The following is a 19,834-nucleotide window of genomic DNA, read 5'->3' on the forward strand; positions in this document are numbered from 1 at the left end:
GTCCTTGGTTAGAACGTAAAAGACTAAGGTTCAAAGCAGGACAAGAACACCCATGACTTTTTATATACAGCATCAATGCTTTCAGTGATGCTGTATACAATATATAATCCCACTGGGAGTGGGATTTCAGGTGCTCCGCTCTTCTCTGTGCTTTCCACTGTGTAGGAAAGCCTTCGTGTCTGTTGATTTGCACACTGGCAGTATGCCATCTAGTCAAAAGCAGCACCTAAGCATGGATTTTTCTGGTGAATCTTATTGTTTTGTGAACGCTTGATTTTGTTAACTGAAATGGGAAAAATATTGGAATTTTTCCTTACGAACATAGCCCTTAAAAATGATTTAAATATGGGTTAATGGGAGCTGCAAATGCCTTGTGTCCCTCTGCCAGGGTAAAATTTCCCTAAAATTAAGGGACACGCATGAATCTGTTTCCATAGTTTATTAGTACAAACAATGCATACACAAGACTGTATATTGTTTGAAGACTGCAATATATTTCTAATTTAACAACTCTGTAACAAAATTTAACTAAATTTGACATTTATGAAAATATAAATCTCTGAGTGGGCAGGTTTTCCCAACAATACAAAGTTTACATAAAAACATTCAATATGATCTATTAGTTGCAAACAAGTTAGGAAAAATCATTCAAGTCACTTAATATACTATATTGGCTTGTACATTGAACATTCACACACTACATTAAGTTCTAGCTTAGCATTCATTTCTTGGAAATTTGTGGCATGGAGTTCTGATTTTAAAAATAAAATTGTTTTTGTTTTTTTAAATAATTTGAAAATATTTCCACAGGTGTGCCATCTGTAAGATATGGAAGGAGGGCAAAATCTTCTTATCCTTTCTGATGTTGTCTAGTATTTTTTTTACTTGGGCAAAATATAATTGTTTTTAAAGCATTTGTCATCATTTCACAATTTCTGCCTTGAAACTGGTAAAACTGTACAAAAGGCTCAGAATAGTTCTAAAGCAGAAAGTGAAGCTTGTAAGTATGCGGAAGTAAGAAAAACTCATTACAAATTGGATCAGTAAAGGTCCTTCGGACAGCCTTTACATTTAGTCGAGTATTTCAGCACATATACAAGCAGTCTCGGTGTGTTTGGTCATCTGATCTGTATTTATCATGAGAAAGAACAGAAATGATAGTGAGGCAGATGTTATCAAGATTAATTCATGGCATGTCTGAAAACTTTCTATTAAGATTACTTTGGGGACATAGGAGATACTTTCGACTTTCTTACAACAAAATGGATAGTAACGTTTTAACATAAAGAAATGAATCTGTTTAACTGTTCGTCTGTAACGCCCTTTCTCTTTCAAACAGTTTTCATTATGACCTGTACTAATACACACTGTGAAGACAAAAAAATTCCCCAAACCAAAAATAAAATCCCAAACCCCATATTCCTTTTATGATCTAGGTTTTTATCATTGTTACCACAATACAGAAACCTGAAATCCCTGCATGCAATTAAAAAAAAAAATCTTTCAGTCCATTCACTGAAGTGAACAAATCACATGTTGACATGTTAGCAGCTGACTGGTGCCTACTCCTTTCAATCCAAAGATTAATCCCAATTAAAAAAAAGAAAAAAAGGCAGGTATTTTAAAAATTATGACGGAATGTATCAAGTGCTCCAGGTTGGCAGGTCATATCTTGTCATTGCACCATCAAGCAGAAAAACACATTTTTGCAAGTGGGTATAAACTTGGCTGTTAGCTATAGACCCATCTAGGCGACTTGGTATATAAAATAGTGGTCTGCCTCTTCTCACTGATCATGCGGAGCTTTAGTTCTAAGTTAAAACAGTTTGTTGACCCCAGATAAGATCGCGTAACTTCTGTAATAGCATAACAATTTTGATAGTATTGCTACAAATTTTTAATCAAGGCCATGGTGAAATCCTGGACTGAACCTTGTATTCCGAAATTTAAAAAACCCTGCAGCCCATTTGCTTTATGTTTGCTGCTTTTGTTTACATAAATGTAAGAATATTTGTCAAGGAAAAAAACAGCTGGTCTGCCCTCTGCTGTTTGTCTGTCTTCCAAGAAACGCACTGGTTTTTACGTGAATTCAGTAGACAAATCTATGCATGTATACTATTACCCAGATAAGCTAGTCCGGACGGTTACTCAGTTGTCAGCAGCAAAACTGTGTCCTCTGCAATCTATGGCTGAGCACACTCTCTCATAGCAATAGTTGTGTTTTTTGGTTGGTGTTGCTTCACTCACCTCAGGCTCTGTAACTGTAATGGGGCTGTCCCTTGCAAATACTTCCGTCGATTCCCTCCAAATGCAGTCTGCAGTCACTTTGAAGCTATAATTGTGACATTTTGGCCTAATCACCTGTGTTGTGTTGTTGAAAATCTGACGACTGTTTGACGTAGCAATTTTGATTTTCAGTGCAGCGTCGACTCGATCCACTACAGTGTAAGTACCTATACTTCCGTCATCAAATCCAATAATGATATTTAAATGTCTCTGTGAGAGTGCAAGAAAAGTGGGGGTTTTATAAAGAGAACAGGCACCGATGTTTTTGCCATCCGCTAGCCTCATTACTATTAAACTAGAGACTGCACCATTGTCATCATCTTCTTCACTGCGAAAACAGATGTACACAAGATAGCGGCCATCCCGAGACAGCCTCTGCCGCCAGATGACACCTGGGGCGTGAACTACGCGAAGTTTTCCACTGTATAAATCAAGCACATTGATGTTCTCATCACCACGGGTTATAATTCCTAGCTTCCCATTTGGGGATATTTCAAAGTCTTCCAAATTTTTTAAGAAATTTGTAGGCAATTGTACACGTCTGCAGATGACTTCCTCTGTTAGGCTCCAGATATTCACAGTTTCAGTAGATGTTATAAATACTATAATATCTGGGCAGTCTGGTATCAGTTTAATATCCACGATGCTTGCACCATCATCACAGCAAAACTTCTTGGTTATACTGCCTGTCCAGAGACTCACTGCCAACACTTTATTCTTTGCCATTCCGACTACAAAAGTATTTGCAGTTGTAATAAATGCATTCTGTAAGGCAACTAAAATATTGCAAACCCTGTGTCCTGTAGCCAGTCGCCAGACTCTGGATGCATTTTGCTCGCAGAGAGAGACTACAAATTGATCATTGTGAGTAATCATTAGCTCTGAGATTTTTTGTCCATTAATGCGAAAGATATTTTCGCCACTAACCGTGTGCCATACGTACTGGCTGCATTTATCATCTGATGTAACCATTATCTCTCCAGATGAGGTTAGCACACAGTTTTCAACAATACCTTCGTGCTTGAACACAGCTTCAATAAATCCAGTGCTGAAGTTCCACTTATGGACAGAATCCGATCCATCCAATGTGTATATTAATTCACCTCTGGCTGGTAACACCAGTCTTTGGATAGGCTTGCCAGATTTGTCGATATTGGACATAGCAGTTATGATGTCTATATCCCAAATAGAAAGGACACCACTGGTGGATAAGGATAGCAGCATGTTATGGTGATTTGATTTAATTAGCCTGACTATAGTTCCTGAGATTTCCTGTAAGCTTGCCATGCACTGTCCCGTATCTCTTCTCCAAACAAAAATGGCTGAGGTATTTTCCATTGAAGCAATTATACAATTGCCATTTTTGGACAACACGGCAGATATAAAGCGCTCATTGTGTTTAGCTCTAAACTTCTCAGCCACCTTCCACACATGCGTGTCAAGAAGTTCAATGCTGAGAACCTTACAAATTAAAATTGCACTTTGGTCTTCAGAAAGCTCTATGCTGACAACTTCAGTGTCTTCCCTTCTGCAGTCGAAGTCATCTGTAAGCTGGGGATTTGCAATTTCCTCCGTATTCCAAACAGAGAGGCTACCCTCATTGTCCACCATCACCATTTCTTGGGCTGTGTCCAGGATGAGAAGGAATTTCACAAATCCACTGGAAAATTCAGAGGTCACAGTGGCCAGCTTCTCTCCACTGCCCAAGTGAAATACGGTGGCGGTGTTCAAATACTGTCCACAGAACGCGTAAACTCCATCTGGAGAACACCGCACACAGGTCACTTCGTACCAGCAGTGGAAGTGATACAGAGGCCAACCGTAAAGCAGATCTATCACAGTAACGTCTTTGCTGGCCTCCAGCCAAGCAAGGGCATGGTTGACTGATAACGTAAAGCCGTTTATAAAACTGGAGCCTCCCCCAATTCCACAGTGTTTTGACCCCTTAATTTCTACCTCAGACAGAAGGCAGGAATTTACGTTATCATATATCAAAAGAGTATTTTTTGTTGTAGCCACTACAAGATACTTTTCATCACTAGTAAGCTTCATTCCTAAAATAACAGATGGAGCTGTTGTAATCTGCCTTAGTAACTGGCGGGTCTCTACATCCCAAGTGCTGATGGAGCCATTTTCTAAAGCAGCAATAATTGTGCTGGGATTAAAAGTTGGCAAAATTTCAGTGACATGCATGTAGCTGGATGAGAGCGGCAGGCGCTCAGGGCTGTAAGTCACATCCATGGAGGAATGCAAAGGGACGATAGAGCAGTATTTAGGCCCGTCCTTGTCACATTCTAAGAGGAGATGTCTGAGTTTGGGCAACGAACTTACTACTGGGAGAAGCCTCTGCTGCAACTCAGCAGAGAGTGAACCTGGGTATTTTACTACTTTGAACTTTATACTTCGGAGGGTACTGGCCAGAAATTTCAGCTCCTTTTCTTGCGAGTAGGTGTAAGCCAGTTCTATGTCAGAAAGTGCTTTATCAAACTGCCCTATTCTAATCATGGTGTAGAGCCAGCTGAAGTTCATAATGACTCCATACAGAAGATCATCTGTTCTTCCACATCTTGTCAAGTGATGAATAAGCTCTGTCATTTTTCTGTGATTGATAAAAAAGATATCAGGCTCTAATGGATTACACTGAAAGACCCACGGCTGATCAGGTGCCTGCCTATCAAAAGCAGCTTGATCCATGCAGTGCTTTTCCTCCTCACTCTGGCCTCTCCTGTCACGGTCAGGACAACCATTCAAATATTGGTCATTGCTGTAAAAAGGTTTTCTTCGTCCACCAGACCAAACACCAAGGAAATACTCTGCCATGACTGTGTGCATTTCTTGCACATCTTCTTCATTGTGCAGATACATTTTCTGGGCAATTAGTTGCAAGTGCCTATTTGCCCAAAGAAGCAGCGTTACATTTTTCACCTGTCGCTCTATTAAGTACCCCTGTAAGCCCTCCTTAAGCCTTGCAATGTATATATAGGGAATTCTCAGTGGGTTACTTTCTCTGACACCCTCACTCAGTTCATACATAACACTGTTGTCAAGGGCTAAAATATCTTCCAGTTCCATTTCACTCAGGCCAGATTTGGACATAGTGATGTAGCCAAGTGCCCTTGACAATAGTCTTGATCCACACTTGTTTTCCAGTGACCAAAACAACTGCTCTATGCTTTCATGGACAGTGACACAGAGGGAGGACTCATCCACATCTTTGTGAGATCTCCAGTTCCTGACCTCTCTGAAGGTTAAGTTCACAAACATAGGCAGCGTGCACTTGGAGAATGCTTCATTGACGTAGATTTGTTGCCCTGATGTTACTTTCCTTTTAACTCGCAACAGCTGATGTTTCAGTACTTGGCTACACATCTTTCTGTCCCTTGCAGTCAATTCAATGTAGTTGTCTTCTTCATGAATAAGGCACCTCAGTTTTTGCAGGATCCCATGCTTATTTGGCAGTGTTGACAAAACTATCCGTACTGAACGTGGAAGGTGAATGGGAAGCCACCAGAGCTTCCTACCATCATCACTATCTGTTAGCTGTTCTAGGGCATCAAATATTATCACCAGCGGCCTGTGGAATGAGGACTCATTCAAGAGATTGATGAACAAGTCCCGAAGATCATGAATCTTTTTTGGATAACTTTGTACGAGGCAACGATAGTTGACTGCTAATTGTTCACAAATGCTTTGAAGTATATTCTTCAGATCTGTACTTGTTTCAGTGGATCCCAAAAACCTTATAACTACCACAGGGTCGGAATCTGGTCCCATCTCTTCTTGCAACCAGGAATAAGCCTAGAATATGGAGCATAATTTAGTTAATCTCTAAATGAAGCACAGTAACAGAGTTTATAAATAGTGATTGCCTATATATATAAATAAACCTTTTAAAATGTTACTGGTTGAATGGAAATGCTTTCACCAGCAGTGTTCAAGGTTGGCTTGATTTATATACACTGAATTAAAATCATATCATATGTCACCTTTGTTTAGCAGAAGTAATATCCCAAAACACTAAGACCCAGATCCAAAAAAAGGCTTTTGTCTAAGAGGAAATGAGTAGAATGTAGTCCATAAATCCCAGGGTACTCCTTGCAAAATCTGTGTCTCACTTCTGAAAGTCAGTAGGTAGATTCTCTTAATAACTTCCTTAGACACTACGCAATGTCATCCTTGGTGAGCCAGTCCAGCTTGCCACCTAAACTTGTTTAACATCGATTCCCAGCTGAGTATAAATGCATGTCTTGATGGTTTTGGAGGACAGGGATCAGAGTACAGATTGCCCTTTACTCGCTGGTTACCTTAATTCCTGGACCACAGAAGCACGCTCAGCCTTGGTGCGCCTGTGACTTCTGCTCTTGCGCATTGCCGAAATGGGTAAAAAGTATCTCTTGCTGTGAGTATCTCTAAGCAAGTGAGGAATGTGGCTTTAAATCCTCTCAGTCTAAGCAGGCTAACACACTCAGTTCTCTTATTTGCTAAGTCTTCTCACTTCACTGCATTACGGAATATTTTAAAAGAAAAGCGTAACCAGAGTCTCTAGGTTAACTTATGTATGCAGATCTGAAGTGAGATCTTGAGTTACAAATCCCAGTTTCATATAAGCAACTAATGTGAAGTCACATTTGGGAAAGATACCAGATTTTAAACATTATTGTTCCTTTCTCCATTTCCTTCTGGCTGATATGGCTGTTTCTCAGCCCACTGTGCTAAATTTGCTGAGCACCCTGCAGAGAAGTCAAAGTTGGGACTCCCAGCTGGAGAATTAGGTTTAGAGATGCCAGCTTGGTCTTTTTCTACATTTGGTCCTGCCTTGCACATAGTGTTTCACTCATCTCCTTGTAGTACTCAGCTCAATGACTTAAACAGCATATGTCAGATAGCTAAGTACAGGTATTTTTGCAGGTTATTACAGATAGATTAGTAGCAAGTGTACCAGACTAATTCTGGAATAATTTCTGATGAGAACATAAGGTGGCATGACTTGGAAAGACATGTTGTATTTGTGAATAAGAACAAAACCAGCATATGATGTTTAGACAGTTCCAGATTCATAGGACCATAGCAGAACAAGAAGGAAAGAGATCCTTCTAAAATATATGTTGTTAATTTAAAAATATATTGATTCCTATTAGGTTTTTAAAAGCTCTGATAAAGTCCTTTTGTTTTGGCTAAGTACATGATACAGACACATTATTGAAACTTAAGTCTTTTTCTGAATATGTGTACAATAATATGCAGAATATACTTTTAATTATTTTTATTTTATATATTGAGGGCTGATATCAGATCTGTTAACAAAAGGAAGAATGAAAACTAAGTTGGCCCTTACACACTAATGCTCCTAACATCACCATATTATGTAAAGTATTTCTTTACCTTCTTTGCCACTTCGGCTAATAAGAGAGTCTTCCCTGTGCATGGTCCTCCATATATGATAAGAGGGTTAATGTGTCCTATTTTGCTAGGTAGAACGTACTTGTGAACTATGTTTAATGCCTCACATCTATATTCATAAAAAGTAGAGTATGTTTTACATAGCGATGAGTGTTGAAGAACTTCATCATAAAGCAAGTCTGTCTCGGTGTCAAAATTCTGCTGCACTGTTGCTTGGATTATATCGATCATGTCTTCATAGAACTGTTTACCAAGTCCTTCGATGTAATGGTTCTCCACTTCTTGGGAGTAGCCCAGTTTCATGTCACAGTGAGTGACGGACGTGTACACTCTCAGATTCGATGATGCGACAATGGTAGGAATGAATTCATCCCTGAGCTTGATTAGTTTCTCATGGGCTTCAGGATCTCGTAGAAACTTCCCAGCTGTATGTACCACATCCATGTATTTTCCCATCTCTGGAATTTTAACAAAACGCTCAATGTTGGCAATTTTCCGAATGTAGCAAACACACTTCTTTAGGAAAGCTGGTGTTTGTTTACCCAAGGCAAAATCAAGTTCATCTTCAATAGCTGAGGATGAAAAGAGAACACGGAGTCTCTGTTATCTTTTCTTTATAAACAGTTCAAGAACATCCCTCACCCCCAACATACAGACTCTTAAATGACTGCATCTGTTTTCTGTAAAAAACCAGAAAAAGCACAGAAAAATCACTGGGTGCTTTCATAGGGGTATTGGTCTCAAGTAAGCACAATTAACATTTTTTCCTCTTCAGTTATATGAGAAATGCCAACAGAAATATATTTTCATGTTTTTGGAAAGGTTGATAGAAAAGATAATAAATGAATATACAGAAATAGTTAGTCTGAACTTTACCGGAGGAAAGATATCTCTTTGCTTGGCTGTGTTTCATTTTTCCTTTCTCATACAGCAATTTCACAGCAGTCTTAAAAATCTTCTTAATCTCTTCTGATATATCTTGCCATTTGTTCTCATTCACAGAGTTTGAAGAAGATTCCATCTTTTAAAAATATCCATAGTTAAATAGTAGCTGTAATACACACATCTACAACTTCAGAAAGTAAAAGTCTAATATTCAAGGTTATAAATAACATAGTAAAATAACATAGTAACAGAGAAACACATACACTAAAACTAAATAGAGTTCGACTTTTTATACTGCAGATAATCATAATGTATTTCTTTTTAGAATTATAAAAGTTAGCCACGTTGAGTATTTTCTGAATTCCTACTGTAGGGTAATGCTAATGCAATATTTTTCAAGAATAAGGCCAATAACACCTTTAGAGAAGGAGTGTTTTAAGAACCAAGCCTGAAATAATGACAACAAAGCAGCAGCGATGCTGCTAAAATTATTGCTCCTTTAATGAGAAGCAATAATGATAATACTAATAATTTAAACTTGGATCTCAAAACTGAAAATGAGGCTCTTGGTGCGTGTAATTAAGCACCTCATATTAGCTACCATATTTGAGAAATATGCGATATATATGATGTTACTTTGTTAATTCATTGCTATAGTAAAAGTAATCTTGCTGTCATCAGACAGGGACTAATATAAATTCGCTAATCCTTTCAGATGGCATCTCGCAGATGCCACAGTGGAGGTTTCTCTGAGGCAGCTGGTGATCACGGCTGCATTACTGACTGCAGGTGAGTGCTGGAGGGGTCTCCAGTTTTCTGGGGGGTGTGGCAGGAAAAACAACAGCCGCCAGGATAAACTCCCGAGCAACTCTTTCTTGACATGTTCAAGGCTATGTATCTTTTATTACTTTCTGTTAGTTTATGAGATGTAGCTCTACGTTAGCTTTAAGTTAGGAAAATCTTTTTATTTACTCCTGTGTGTCAGTAGCTTGAAGAAAGGTACAAAGTTTTAATAACAAAAAAGCCAAGCTTTATTCAAAGGGATGTTGTGGGCATTAGCAAAACAATGCAAAGTTACAAAACTTGCTCTCTCCCTTGTGATCAATACTTCAGAATTAGTCACATTATACTGTCTTCAACTCGTTAAAGCTATTTCTGTGTCTATGTTTTTCATGTTTTCAATGTTTTTTTCATGCAACAGAGAAAACATTCTGCTATACGACAAGTGAATGCAGTATAACAGTTTAATTTCATTTTCTTGTATAATACAATATGCGCTCAAAATGAAGTGAATACTCTGTTAGGGACTTCATTTTTTGGCCACTGAAATCTGTCCTTGGGTATATAGGATGTGTAGGAGAGTAGAACTGAGCTCTGGGTAATATACAGTTTTAGTTGTCATCAATTAAAGACAAATGCCTGTTTCAAAAATGAAAATTAGCAGTGTTCAAAAATCTTCTGTTAGAATACAGCTGATAAGTTAAAAGTATGAGATCTGACTTGGGACAGCACTAAGCACTTTTTTGACTGTTAAAGAGCTTTCTTGTATGGGGATAAAAGCGAAAATGTGTGTTTCCCCTCACTGAAATCTGGCAAAAGCATAAAACCAGGGCAGGTATTCCCTATCCCAACATCAGGGAAGTGAAAAGAAATCTGTTCAACTGTCCCACTAGCCCCAACATGTCACGAATGCTCACGGTCCACTTGCTCGAGCTGTTATCAGAGGGTGCATTGATGCGGGAGCGTGACCCGTTGTGTTCCTCGGTGTTTCGCAGCTGCTCCCTTCACCACGTGTGGGAAAGGAGCATCACAGCACCAGTTGCTCAGGTGTGGTCAGGGCTGTAGCAGCGAATTCAGAGAAAGCAGCAAGTGCCTGGCCCTGGGGTCTGCCCGCTGCTGTAACTGATGGAGAAGAATTTTGCAAGGAGGTGACCCTAACTTACAGTATTCTGGTAGTTCTTCAGCATTTCAGATTTTGGTCTGAGGTAATAGGCTGGTGGCACCGCATTCTCATCCCTGCAGTACCACTCTTCTAAAATCCTTGTCTCTAGCTTGGCCTCCACAGCAGCATCCAGGATCATTTCAAATTCTGCTGACTCAACTTCTCCCGGTATTCGGATGTTCCCATACTTCTCTCCCAATAGGCCCTGTGTATTTGAAGGAAAGTAGGGATTAATTTTTTCTTTTTAGTTATGCAAAAACTCTCCTCGGGATCTGAATTTCATAAAAAGCCATGTGGTAATAGTTTCATGACTTTGAAATTACTAGGAAGGGAAACACATGCAGTGTCAGATGAATTACTGTTGGGGGTACTGTACTCAGCTGCATCCTACTATGATGACTGAGTAAAATTTCAAGTAGATTCATTGCCTTTCTTAATATTAGCTGGTAATAAAAACACAGAGGCATTCAAAAGAAGAAATTAAAAAATACCCAACATGCTTTCATGACACAGTATTGACTCATGTATAATTGATTCCTGTTAGTCACAGGCTGGCATTAATCTCACATTCAAAAGTGGATGTGGAAATCCTTTCCTCTGGACTCAGGATAAGGACGCATCTTGGAATTTACTCTTAGTTTCCACAGTAATGGAACAGAAGATTTTATGTTCTGTTTGATCAAAATTCATGTGATGTTTTATACAGCTCATATGGGTATTATTAAAAATGTGGCTTATACCAGCAATACCAAGGATCAATGTTGTAGAGCCACAAGCTGCTTTGCTGTCTCATATTCCCTTGCTGCAAAAATGTTCAATGTCTTTGCCCCAGTAGCTGTACACTGAATGAACAGTGGGGCAAGAGAAAACAGTTTTGATCAAATACCAAATAGAAATATTACTACTTAAATGCACATATCTAGCGTAGAGGCAAAGGTGTGTGGAAGCCAGTTCTTAAACTGTGGCGCAGGAGATTTTTCACCTTCACAACTGAGGATTAAAATTTTGGTTGTGATGCTCTGAATACATTTTTTAAAAATTTATTTCCACAGTTTGCTATCCATAAATATTTTATGCAAAAAAGGATTGGGAAAAACTTTATAGAAGATAGAGTTGCAGGACACTCCTGGATTCTTTCAACAAAATTTTTCAACTTCGTGATCATTAGATTAATTCAGCATTCAAATCTTGTTCCACAGAAGTCAGGGAGGACTCCCACTTTGCTTAAAGTAGGATTTTTAAATTTCTTTCCTCATTTAAATGTATTCAGTTAAGATTTTGAGTTAATGAGAAGGACTACTTAATGTGGAGAGCAACTAACAGTATCAGCATCTTGATTTGAATCAGAAAGATCTCTTAGTAATGTTAATGCAAATACAGTAGTGCCCTAAAAATGTAAATGACCTGGTTTGTAAATAATAAAAATCTAAATATTCATTATTTTTAAAGCACTCATCATAATGAGAAACTGTTTTAAACTTTTCAAGCTATAACTAAACCCTGAAAATCAATAACTGATGATAACAAAGCCTGCCTCACCATTTATAAAGGCTGCAGACCCCTTTTCTGTATCACGTTGTGTCGGCAGAAGGTGCTCAAGCAGCTCACCGTGCTGGACGCTGCAGCCTGGGAGCCGAGACGTCCGAGCAATGCACGCAAACATCTCCCAACCTCTTTCAGGCAAAACCACCGCGGTCAGCTCAGCCCACAGCTCACACTGTGTCAACTAACCTGGCTGGTTTTCTCCTGGAGCAGACTGGGAGGGGCTCACATGAACTACCGTGCTGGCTCTGATGGCGAGCGGCTGGCACCCTCCAACAGAGGAGCAGTGACAGGAATGCTGGAGCAGGTTTCCCAGAGAGGTGGTGGATGCCCCATCCCTGGAGACATTCCAGGCCAGGCTGGACGGGGCTCTGAGCAACTGATCTAGTTGAAGATGTCCCAGCTCACTGCAGGGGAGTTGGACTAGATGACTTTTGAAGGTCCCTTCCAGCCCAAACTATTCTATGATTCTATGACAAAGAGCTTTTGGACGGGAACAAGTCCATGTCTGTCCATAGCTTAGGAGAAATGAAAGAATGTAGAATTGTGATAGTTCACACAGTTCAGGTTTCATTCTCTGACAAGTTCCAGCACCCAAGTCCTTCAAGAAGCTGCTCCAATAGAGAGGCATTAGGGGAAAGATGGGTTTGCCTGGCTGCCCATTCGTACCCCATGGTAGCTTCATTCAGGGTGCACATCAAGGAGTCAGGAAGAAGGAACAAATGTGTTCAGTAACTAGAATTAAATAATAATCATTTTAATGAAATGGTCCAGTATTTTCATTATATGAATTTATTTTTTCTATGTGATCATTCTGACTATTAGACTATTCCGACTATAGAGAAAGCTATGTTGCTTCACATGATGAGATAACCAGAGAAAATTACTAAGTTTTCACTGTTACGATCTATCCAAAGAGCCCTATAATTTTGGAACTCTGAAGCTGCAGAGGTTAAACAAATATAATATAATTTTCCTTCTTTATTTAAGTGAGGTTAATAATTCATATCATGCTGAATTGCAAGCCTTTGCACTTTCAGATTGATGTAGAAATCTCATAAATTTCTCTCAAAGGAGCTTTGCTATGCAAGTTTTGCAATTACCTTGTATAGCAATTATTACTCGAAATTCATTAGGCTGCATTTTTTCTGAATTTAAGTCCAGTGGATTCAATAGACAGTTGCCCAAGCCAAGATCAATAGCTGGGCCCTTCATTAACAATACTAAAATTTCAACATTAAAATAACTGGGTTTAATGTACTGCATTTAATCAACTAAATTTGTTTTGGAATTATTCTGTGTACTTTTCTGCTTCTCTGGTACAGTTTGTGCTGTTCTCTCTCTACCATAGGTAAATAACAAAAGGCAATACTTTAAAATGAAAAGACAGAATGTTTTTTACTTGTACCTTATCTGTCATTGCAACAGACATTACGTAAATAATTCTGCATTAGGGATCATCCTCCTGGCTACTAGAGCAAAACACAATAAAAAGGAACTTTGACGTCATCATAATACTAGAATCACTGTGGATGATGGGCTTTTAAATAAAACAGAGGCCTATGCAAATACTATTTGAAAGCCTGACACTAGAGGACATACGTTACCATGGTATACCTTGGTGCTACAGACAGCATTGCTAATATTTTGCTATTAACAGAAGTCTAGCATTAGTTGGGGGAAGAATAGATATACACAGAAGAGGAATCACACAAAAGAGTGTCCTCCATTTGGGATAATGGCAGTGAGCATCCTTAAACCTTAATAAACAACAAAATAAGCCATGTATCACTTTACTTTGAGGTATTTATCCTCTTCTTGCTTGGTTGTGGTCTATGGAAAAGTTTCAAGGTTAATCTTAAAAGATGATGCATGCACAGTGCTAGGGAGAACAGGAACAAGGAAGTGTGGAGGAAAGAGAAGTCTGAGCGACTATATGTTGCACTACAAGGTAAAACCTGAGTCTAGTTCGTTATCATTGACATCTAGTGCTTAGGAGAGCCTGAAGCTCACAGCTGTACCAAGAAAGGAACACATCAGTTGAACATCATTTAAGGATCTAAATGGGCTAAAACATTTAGTTTTAGAGCTTAAAAAGTGGACCATGGCCAAAAGAAAGCTGCAGAGGCCACGTCAGCGCCCCACTGCTACACACTTTTTGTGTGAGAACTGCTTGGGGAACAGGAGGCAGAACGGTGCCAATCAGTCTGCTGTACCTGTGCTCACCGCACACCAGAAAACTACTGTAGGGATTGCGGTAGAAGTCCTGCATACAAGCTGTATGAGCTGGCCAGGCTGAGAGTACCCCTCTGAAACCTGGCTGTGTTTAACTCAGCAATAACCCTTCACGTAGATGGAGTGAGCAAGGGCTCCGTGTTTTAGCCAAACTTAGGCATTTCTGCAACTAAAGCACAGTTAAGCAGCAGCTGAACAGAGATTCTGAGGACATTTGTGGTACCTACTTGGTGAATATGTGCATTTAGAAAGGCAATTAAATGAGTTAGTGTCTTTGATGTTCTAATACAGTAGAATTGACAAGTAAACAAAGAGAAATAGAAATAGGAACAGGACAGGGAATAAAAAGAATAGCACTGGAATGAAGAAGGGAATTGATTACACAAGTAGAACCAGCAAATCGTAAATACTGTGCTGAGCAGGTCTATCATTTAGAGCAGGGCAATCCCAGGCACTGTACTGCAGCGCGGTTCCTCTCAGTGCTCCAACAGAAGTTAGCTGAGGTTCTGGTGTTAGTACCTGACTCTGTGTAGCCATTTGAAAAATACTCTGGTAAAAACTTTATGTGGTAGAAAACTCTTCATAGAGTCATTCCTTTCCAGTAACTCCAGACTAGCCTAAATCTGCAGCCTAGTTTCACTGGCCATTTAACTGATTGAAACACAACTTCTTCCCATTTTTCTGGAGAGGACAAAAGTAACCGGTGCTGTTTTTCTAAAGGACTGTGCTATCACACCCCAGTGCTGGAAGTAAGAGGCACGCCAAGTCAGTGCAGCTGTTCACTACTGAGAGACCAATGCTCGAATGCTGGGTTATGTCACATAAACACACCAGGTTCCTGGGGAACAGTTCTTCGCCTAAACACACCTTCCTCGAGATGCATGGCATGTTCTCTATTAACAGTGCTCATTAGTAAAAAAAAAAAAAGACTAACGACTGTAAACAGACTATACCTGTTTGCTGGAATCTTAATAAACTATTTGTAAGGCTAAATGACAGCCTTAGGACAGGTGCATTTGCACACACAGGCTGTGAAAACTCCATCTTATAGAATCATAGAAAGATGGAATGGTTTGAGTTGGAAGGGACTTTAAAGAGGGTCTTTGCACATGAGCTCATGCGGCTCATTGACAGAGCTTTGAACTAGACATGATGACGAGGGGGACGATATCAGGCTCGCCTGTGACAAGCTGTGGGATGAGATGCCAAGGCTAGAAGGGCAGGGTGCTAGTGAGGGTCCTCAGCTGGTGGCCCTGAGATGTGTTGGCCACACTGGAGCACACCTGAAGTCTTATGGAGATGAGCCAGGGGCTCCTGAGGTAATAGAAGCCAAGAGGAAAACAGTGGTGGAATACTTCAAAGGAATTAAGGGGTGTTCCTTTAAGAAGGTGACACTTTGAATAGCATTTTTCCTCCAGGGGCTTCAGTGTCTGAACTGCATCCATGCCAGAGGCTTGTGCAGCCTCTGGAAATATATGCCTCTCTCTCCATATTCCCTGTACATTGACGTAAATGCGAATTTCTTCATAGAAAAATGAAGTAATGTAATTGAAAGAAAAGAGAATATCTCACAATCTTCATGTTGTTTCATACTAAGTCTGCAAATAAAAAAGCTGTTATTTCATGCCTTTATGAAAAATATCAGTTCTCTACAGTAATAACCTAAACCTTCAAACTGTGATAACAGCATTACAGCATTTTGATAATTATTATAGGAAATTATTTTTTAAAGGAAACAGTAATGTTTACACTATGCTCAGTACCAAGAGACAGTTTTATATGCAGACTCGTGAATCAAAATCTCCCACCTGACGAGTCATTTTCCTCTCATAGTAAAACAACAAATTAAAGATTCATTAGATTGAAGGTGACTGAACTGTTTAAAGGTACCAGACTGGCAAACATGTATAAAACCCTCAGCAACCATTTGTATCTAACAAGACTTTATAGAATTAACACGGAGCAACCTCAGCAGTAGTCTTGTTAGCTTTTTTGAGCCTGAGGCTGAAGTTGCTATAAAATGAAGATTAAAAAAATACTGTTTAGATACAGATGTGAAATATTTTTCCCTCTGATCTTCTTGGTGTAGAAAGATATTAAAATTATAGGCACAGTCACAATAATGACCAAAATGAGAAAACTAACGAGATTTGGATTTGATCTTGATATGATGGATTCGTAGTGCATCTCATGTAATTAGTTCAGACATCATCACTAAAATGTTCATGGATCCCAATACCATACCTTATATTAATACAGAATAAGCTGAAATTTTAGATATATTTAATTCCAAAGAAGAATATTTAGTGGTCAAATAACAGCAAGTTATATTCATTAGTGATTGGTTTTATGACTTTTTTTTTAATAGATTATATGTTAACACTTGCAAACCGAGTCATTTGAAAAGTCAGATTTGTAATGTTTTGTGAAGTAATTTCAGCTACTTGTCACCTTAAGAGCAACATTTTTTTTTTTTTTGCTGTTTTGCCAACACAGAAAGCTTTAGATTCATTGAAAATACAGTTTTGTACCTGGCAAATGATCTGATCCAATGATCTTCTGCTGGGCTCCATGGGATCAGCCCTGCCACTTTTACTTCTTGGTCTTTGTGAAGTTTCCTATGTGACACTGAAGCACATATATATATCCTCTCTGCCTCTTCTCAGAGCAGTCCTGGATTGCCAGCTTTTTGAAGAATTCAAGAATTCAAGAAATCATCTTTGAAGGAATTAAATCTAACCGCAATTAGTTTTCTAACCTAAGATACCTTGGTGTGTCCAGATCTAAGCACCTCTTAATTTGCTTTTGCAAGATCCATGAGTGATTAGGAAGTATTATTTTCCTCATTCAACACAGGAATTAGTTGCAGGGAATTAATCCTGGGGAGAGATTCAGAGCTGGGGCAGGTACACAGTGCTTAGCTACAACTGCATAGTGGAAGTTGTTGTTCCTAATTCTCAGCCCTGTCCTCTTACAGAAACTGCTCACTACTAAAGGAGGAAAGCCTTGCCCACTCATGAACTAGGTCCTGAGTGGCTCACATTTCAGCCTGCTAAATTAACATAAGCTTAAACGGAGATCACTTATTCAAAGTAGAACAGCTCCATTAGGAGAAAGAGACTATCTCACATTACCTAAGATTCAGTGAATGCTTCATGCTCTGGGCTGAAAATTCCCTGCAGGCACTTGACATCAGCATTCAGGTGCCACTGAGATGCACCAAGTGGTTCTTCAGCAGCTGCTTGACTTGTAGGGACTTAAGTGCTGTTAAAATGCCTTGGCATGTTATGTTGTGCATCTGTTATCAAGGGTTAGGAAAGGCTGCTCCCACTGATGTCCGGGAGATGTCCTTCTACCATCCCCATGGGACCTGTGCACTGTAGTCTGGTAGAAACCCACACCATGCCTCACCAGGAGGCCTTGGGCAGAAAACTGGTGAGGACCAGGCTGTAGCTTGTGGGTCATAATCTAGAGCAAGGTAGATAATGAGGGAGCTCACCCATAGAGCAAGAGGCCTGTTTCAAAATCTCTCCTGAACCGGAAGAAGGACAAGTCTGTGGTCACCAGGTATATAAACCCACTCATCAGGCTTCTAGGCATCAATGATGGGACAACAGTAGCATGTCAAAGCTCCTGCTGGTGCAGCTTCCTCTCTATATGAAATCACATAGCTTTGTAAAAGTAACGAATATTAATTGTAGCAGGAACATGAACCTCATCTTTCCACAGTTTGCATGAGTGCCTTAATCAAGGGCTACAAAGCCAGTCCTCTGGATTCCTGTCTCTCCTGTGGTCACTTGCTCTTCACTGCCTTCCACGAATCCTGGGGTTAGAGATTTAACTCCCTGCTTCCCCAGCCTACACTTCCAGGCTTCCTGCCTCTGTCTTGTGAAATAAAAACTTTTCTCCTCTTTAAAGCCATACATTTCAATGAAATAGCCATTTTGCTCAGAGAAATCTCGTTTTTGCACCATGGCTTACTGTGATGTTAATATCAGATGCTAATACCCATCAATTTCTTTCAGTTGATATATATGTACGTATTACTTAAAGACAGAGTCACTTTAGCATAGCTACAAGAAATGCTCCATTGTTTTCAAGCCTTATTTTTTGTAAGTATACTGGCTACATTCTATGTCTTGTCTTTCATATTTATTTTGGAGGTGGTAACACAAGACATTAACATGTGCAAACCTGCCTAGGTGGCACATTCAAGTCAGGGAAGGCACACGGAATTTGTAACATGTAGGTATATTTACCCTCCGGTCTGCAGAAATGTGGGCTTAACTGACGGAAGCAAATGTGCAGGTAAATCATGTCTCGAAAATCTGGAACAAATGGCCAGGATATCAGTTTTTATGGGCCTTCTATTTAACATCCCATTCAAAGAAATTTACTACAATTATGGGTCCTTTTAGTTTGTTGCTGGTATACTGTAACACTATTGTAACAGTATCCTATAGAAACTAATTATTAAATATAAGATGTTCAGACACAGGCAGAGGTATTTTTTGGGAAAAAAACTCCAACAAAATAACAGGATTAGCAGGAACCTTGTTTCTGATAAATAAATATTATTTGAATTGAAACTGAGAATTTACTACCAGAAACAAACAGAAAAGAATGTTCTATTTTATTATTATTATTATTCCTTAAGGGAACAATAGCCAGTTCTTCTCAAACTCAAAGCAAAAATGCTAATGGCTAGGCAACAGTGAATCATCTGAACTGAAACCAGAAAAGTATATTTACTTAGATTTATTTTCAATGCACTAATGATTTCAGTAAGAAGAGAAACAAATATATGAATTAATTGAAAATCTCAGTGGAGTATATAGGTTAACTCCTTGTTGGGGCAAACTCCAAGCCATTAAGGTGACCTGAAGTGAACAACTGAAACCAAGATAAAGAAAGCTGTAATAATGCACTTTATCTAAACCAAGTTTTAGGAAGCTGGAGTTCCAGAGTAGATGGTGCCCAAGAGATGTCCTGAAAATAGCTGCCTCTGCTCCTTTTTTTCCTTCTAGCTGCAATGCGGAACAGTGTGAGCACCTCCAGATACATGCACAGAGAGAATATTCTTCAACTAAATACATTTGACTGCATTTCTTGCCTATTCGTGGTAGTGATCAAAGGACAAAAGTTATGTTGCACTGGAATTAAGCCTCCCCAAAATGCTTCCATTAGAAATAAAAAAACGGCAAAAAAGGCCAAAAAATTTGTAATCTGTGATTTCTAGGATGTACATGTCAAAGTGCCTTCAGAACAGCATTTTTCTTCTAAGGCCAACAGTTGTAAGGCAGGGCAGCTTAGCAGTCAAAACATCAGAGCTGCTGCAGATCTCTTCAAGTCTTCCACTTTCGCTTCATCTCAGTATGGAAACTGGTAACTTCCTGATGCTTTTGCCACTGCCTTGGATTATCTGTCTGTAAAATGAGGCTAGTGATAGCTTGCAAAATAAGCATTTCTGTTTTGAGTGTTGATATGCAATGGTTTATCTTTCAGCAGGGATGGGACTGTTGCTTTACATTGTTTGTCCTGTTT

The 19,834-nt window shown here is 39.3% G+C and overlaps 1 protein-coding gene across 1 annotated transcript in view; it reads right to left on the reverse strand.

The window, feature by feature from the left end:
- Positions 1 to 2,148: 2,148 nt before the first annotated feature.
- The window catches only part of NWD2 (NACHT and WD repeat domain containing 2), a 55,901-nt gene continuing 38,215 nt past the window's right edge, over positions 2,149 to 19,834 (reverse strand). Inside the window, exons 4-7 of the mRNA XM_065634648.1 lie at positions 10,515 to 10,718; positions 8,563 to 8,707; positions 7,669 to 8,258; positions 2,149 to 6,084 (exon numbers count right to left, since the gene is read on the reverse strand). Coding sequence (XP_065490720.1) covers positions 2,149 to 6,084; positions 7,669 to 8,258; positions 8,563 to 8,707; positions 10,515 to 10,718 — 4,875 coding nt within the window. The remainder of the gene's footprint in view (positions 6,085 to 7,668; positions 8,259 to 8,562; positions 8,708 to 10,514; positions 10,719 to 19,834) is intronic.

This window comes from Caloenas nicobarica, chromosome 4 (genome assembly GCF_036013445.1).
Source record: "Caloenas nicobarica isolate bCalNic1 chromosome 4, bCalNic1.hap1, whole genome shotgun sequence".
In the NCBI taxonomy this organism is placed as follows: domain Eukaryota; kingdom Metazoa; phylum Chordata; class Aves; order Columbiformes; family Columbidae; genus Caloenas; species Caloenas nicobarica.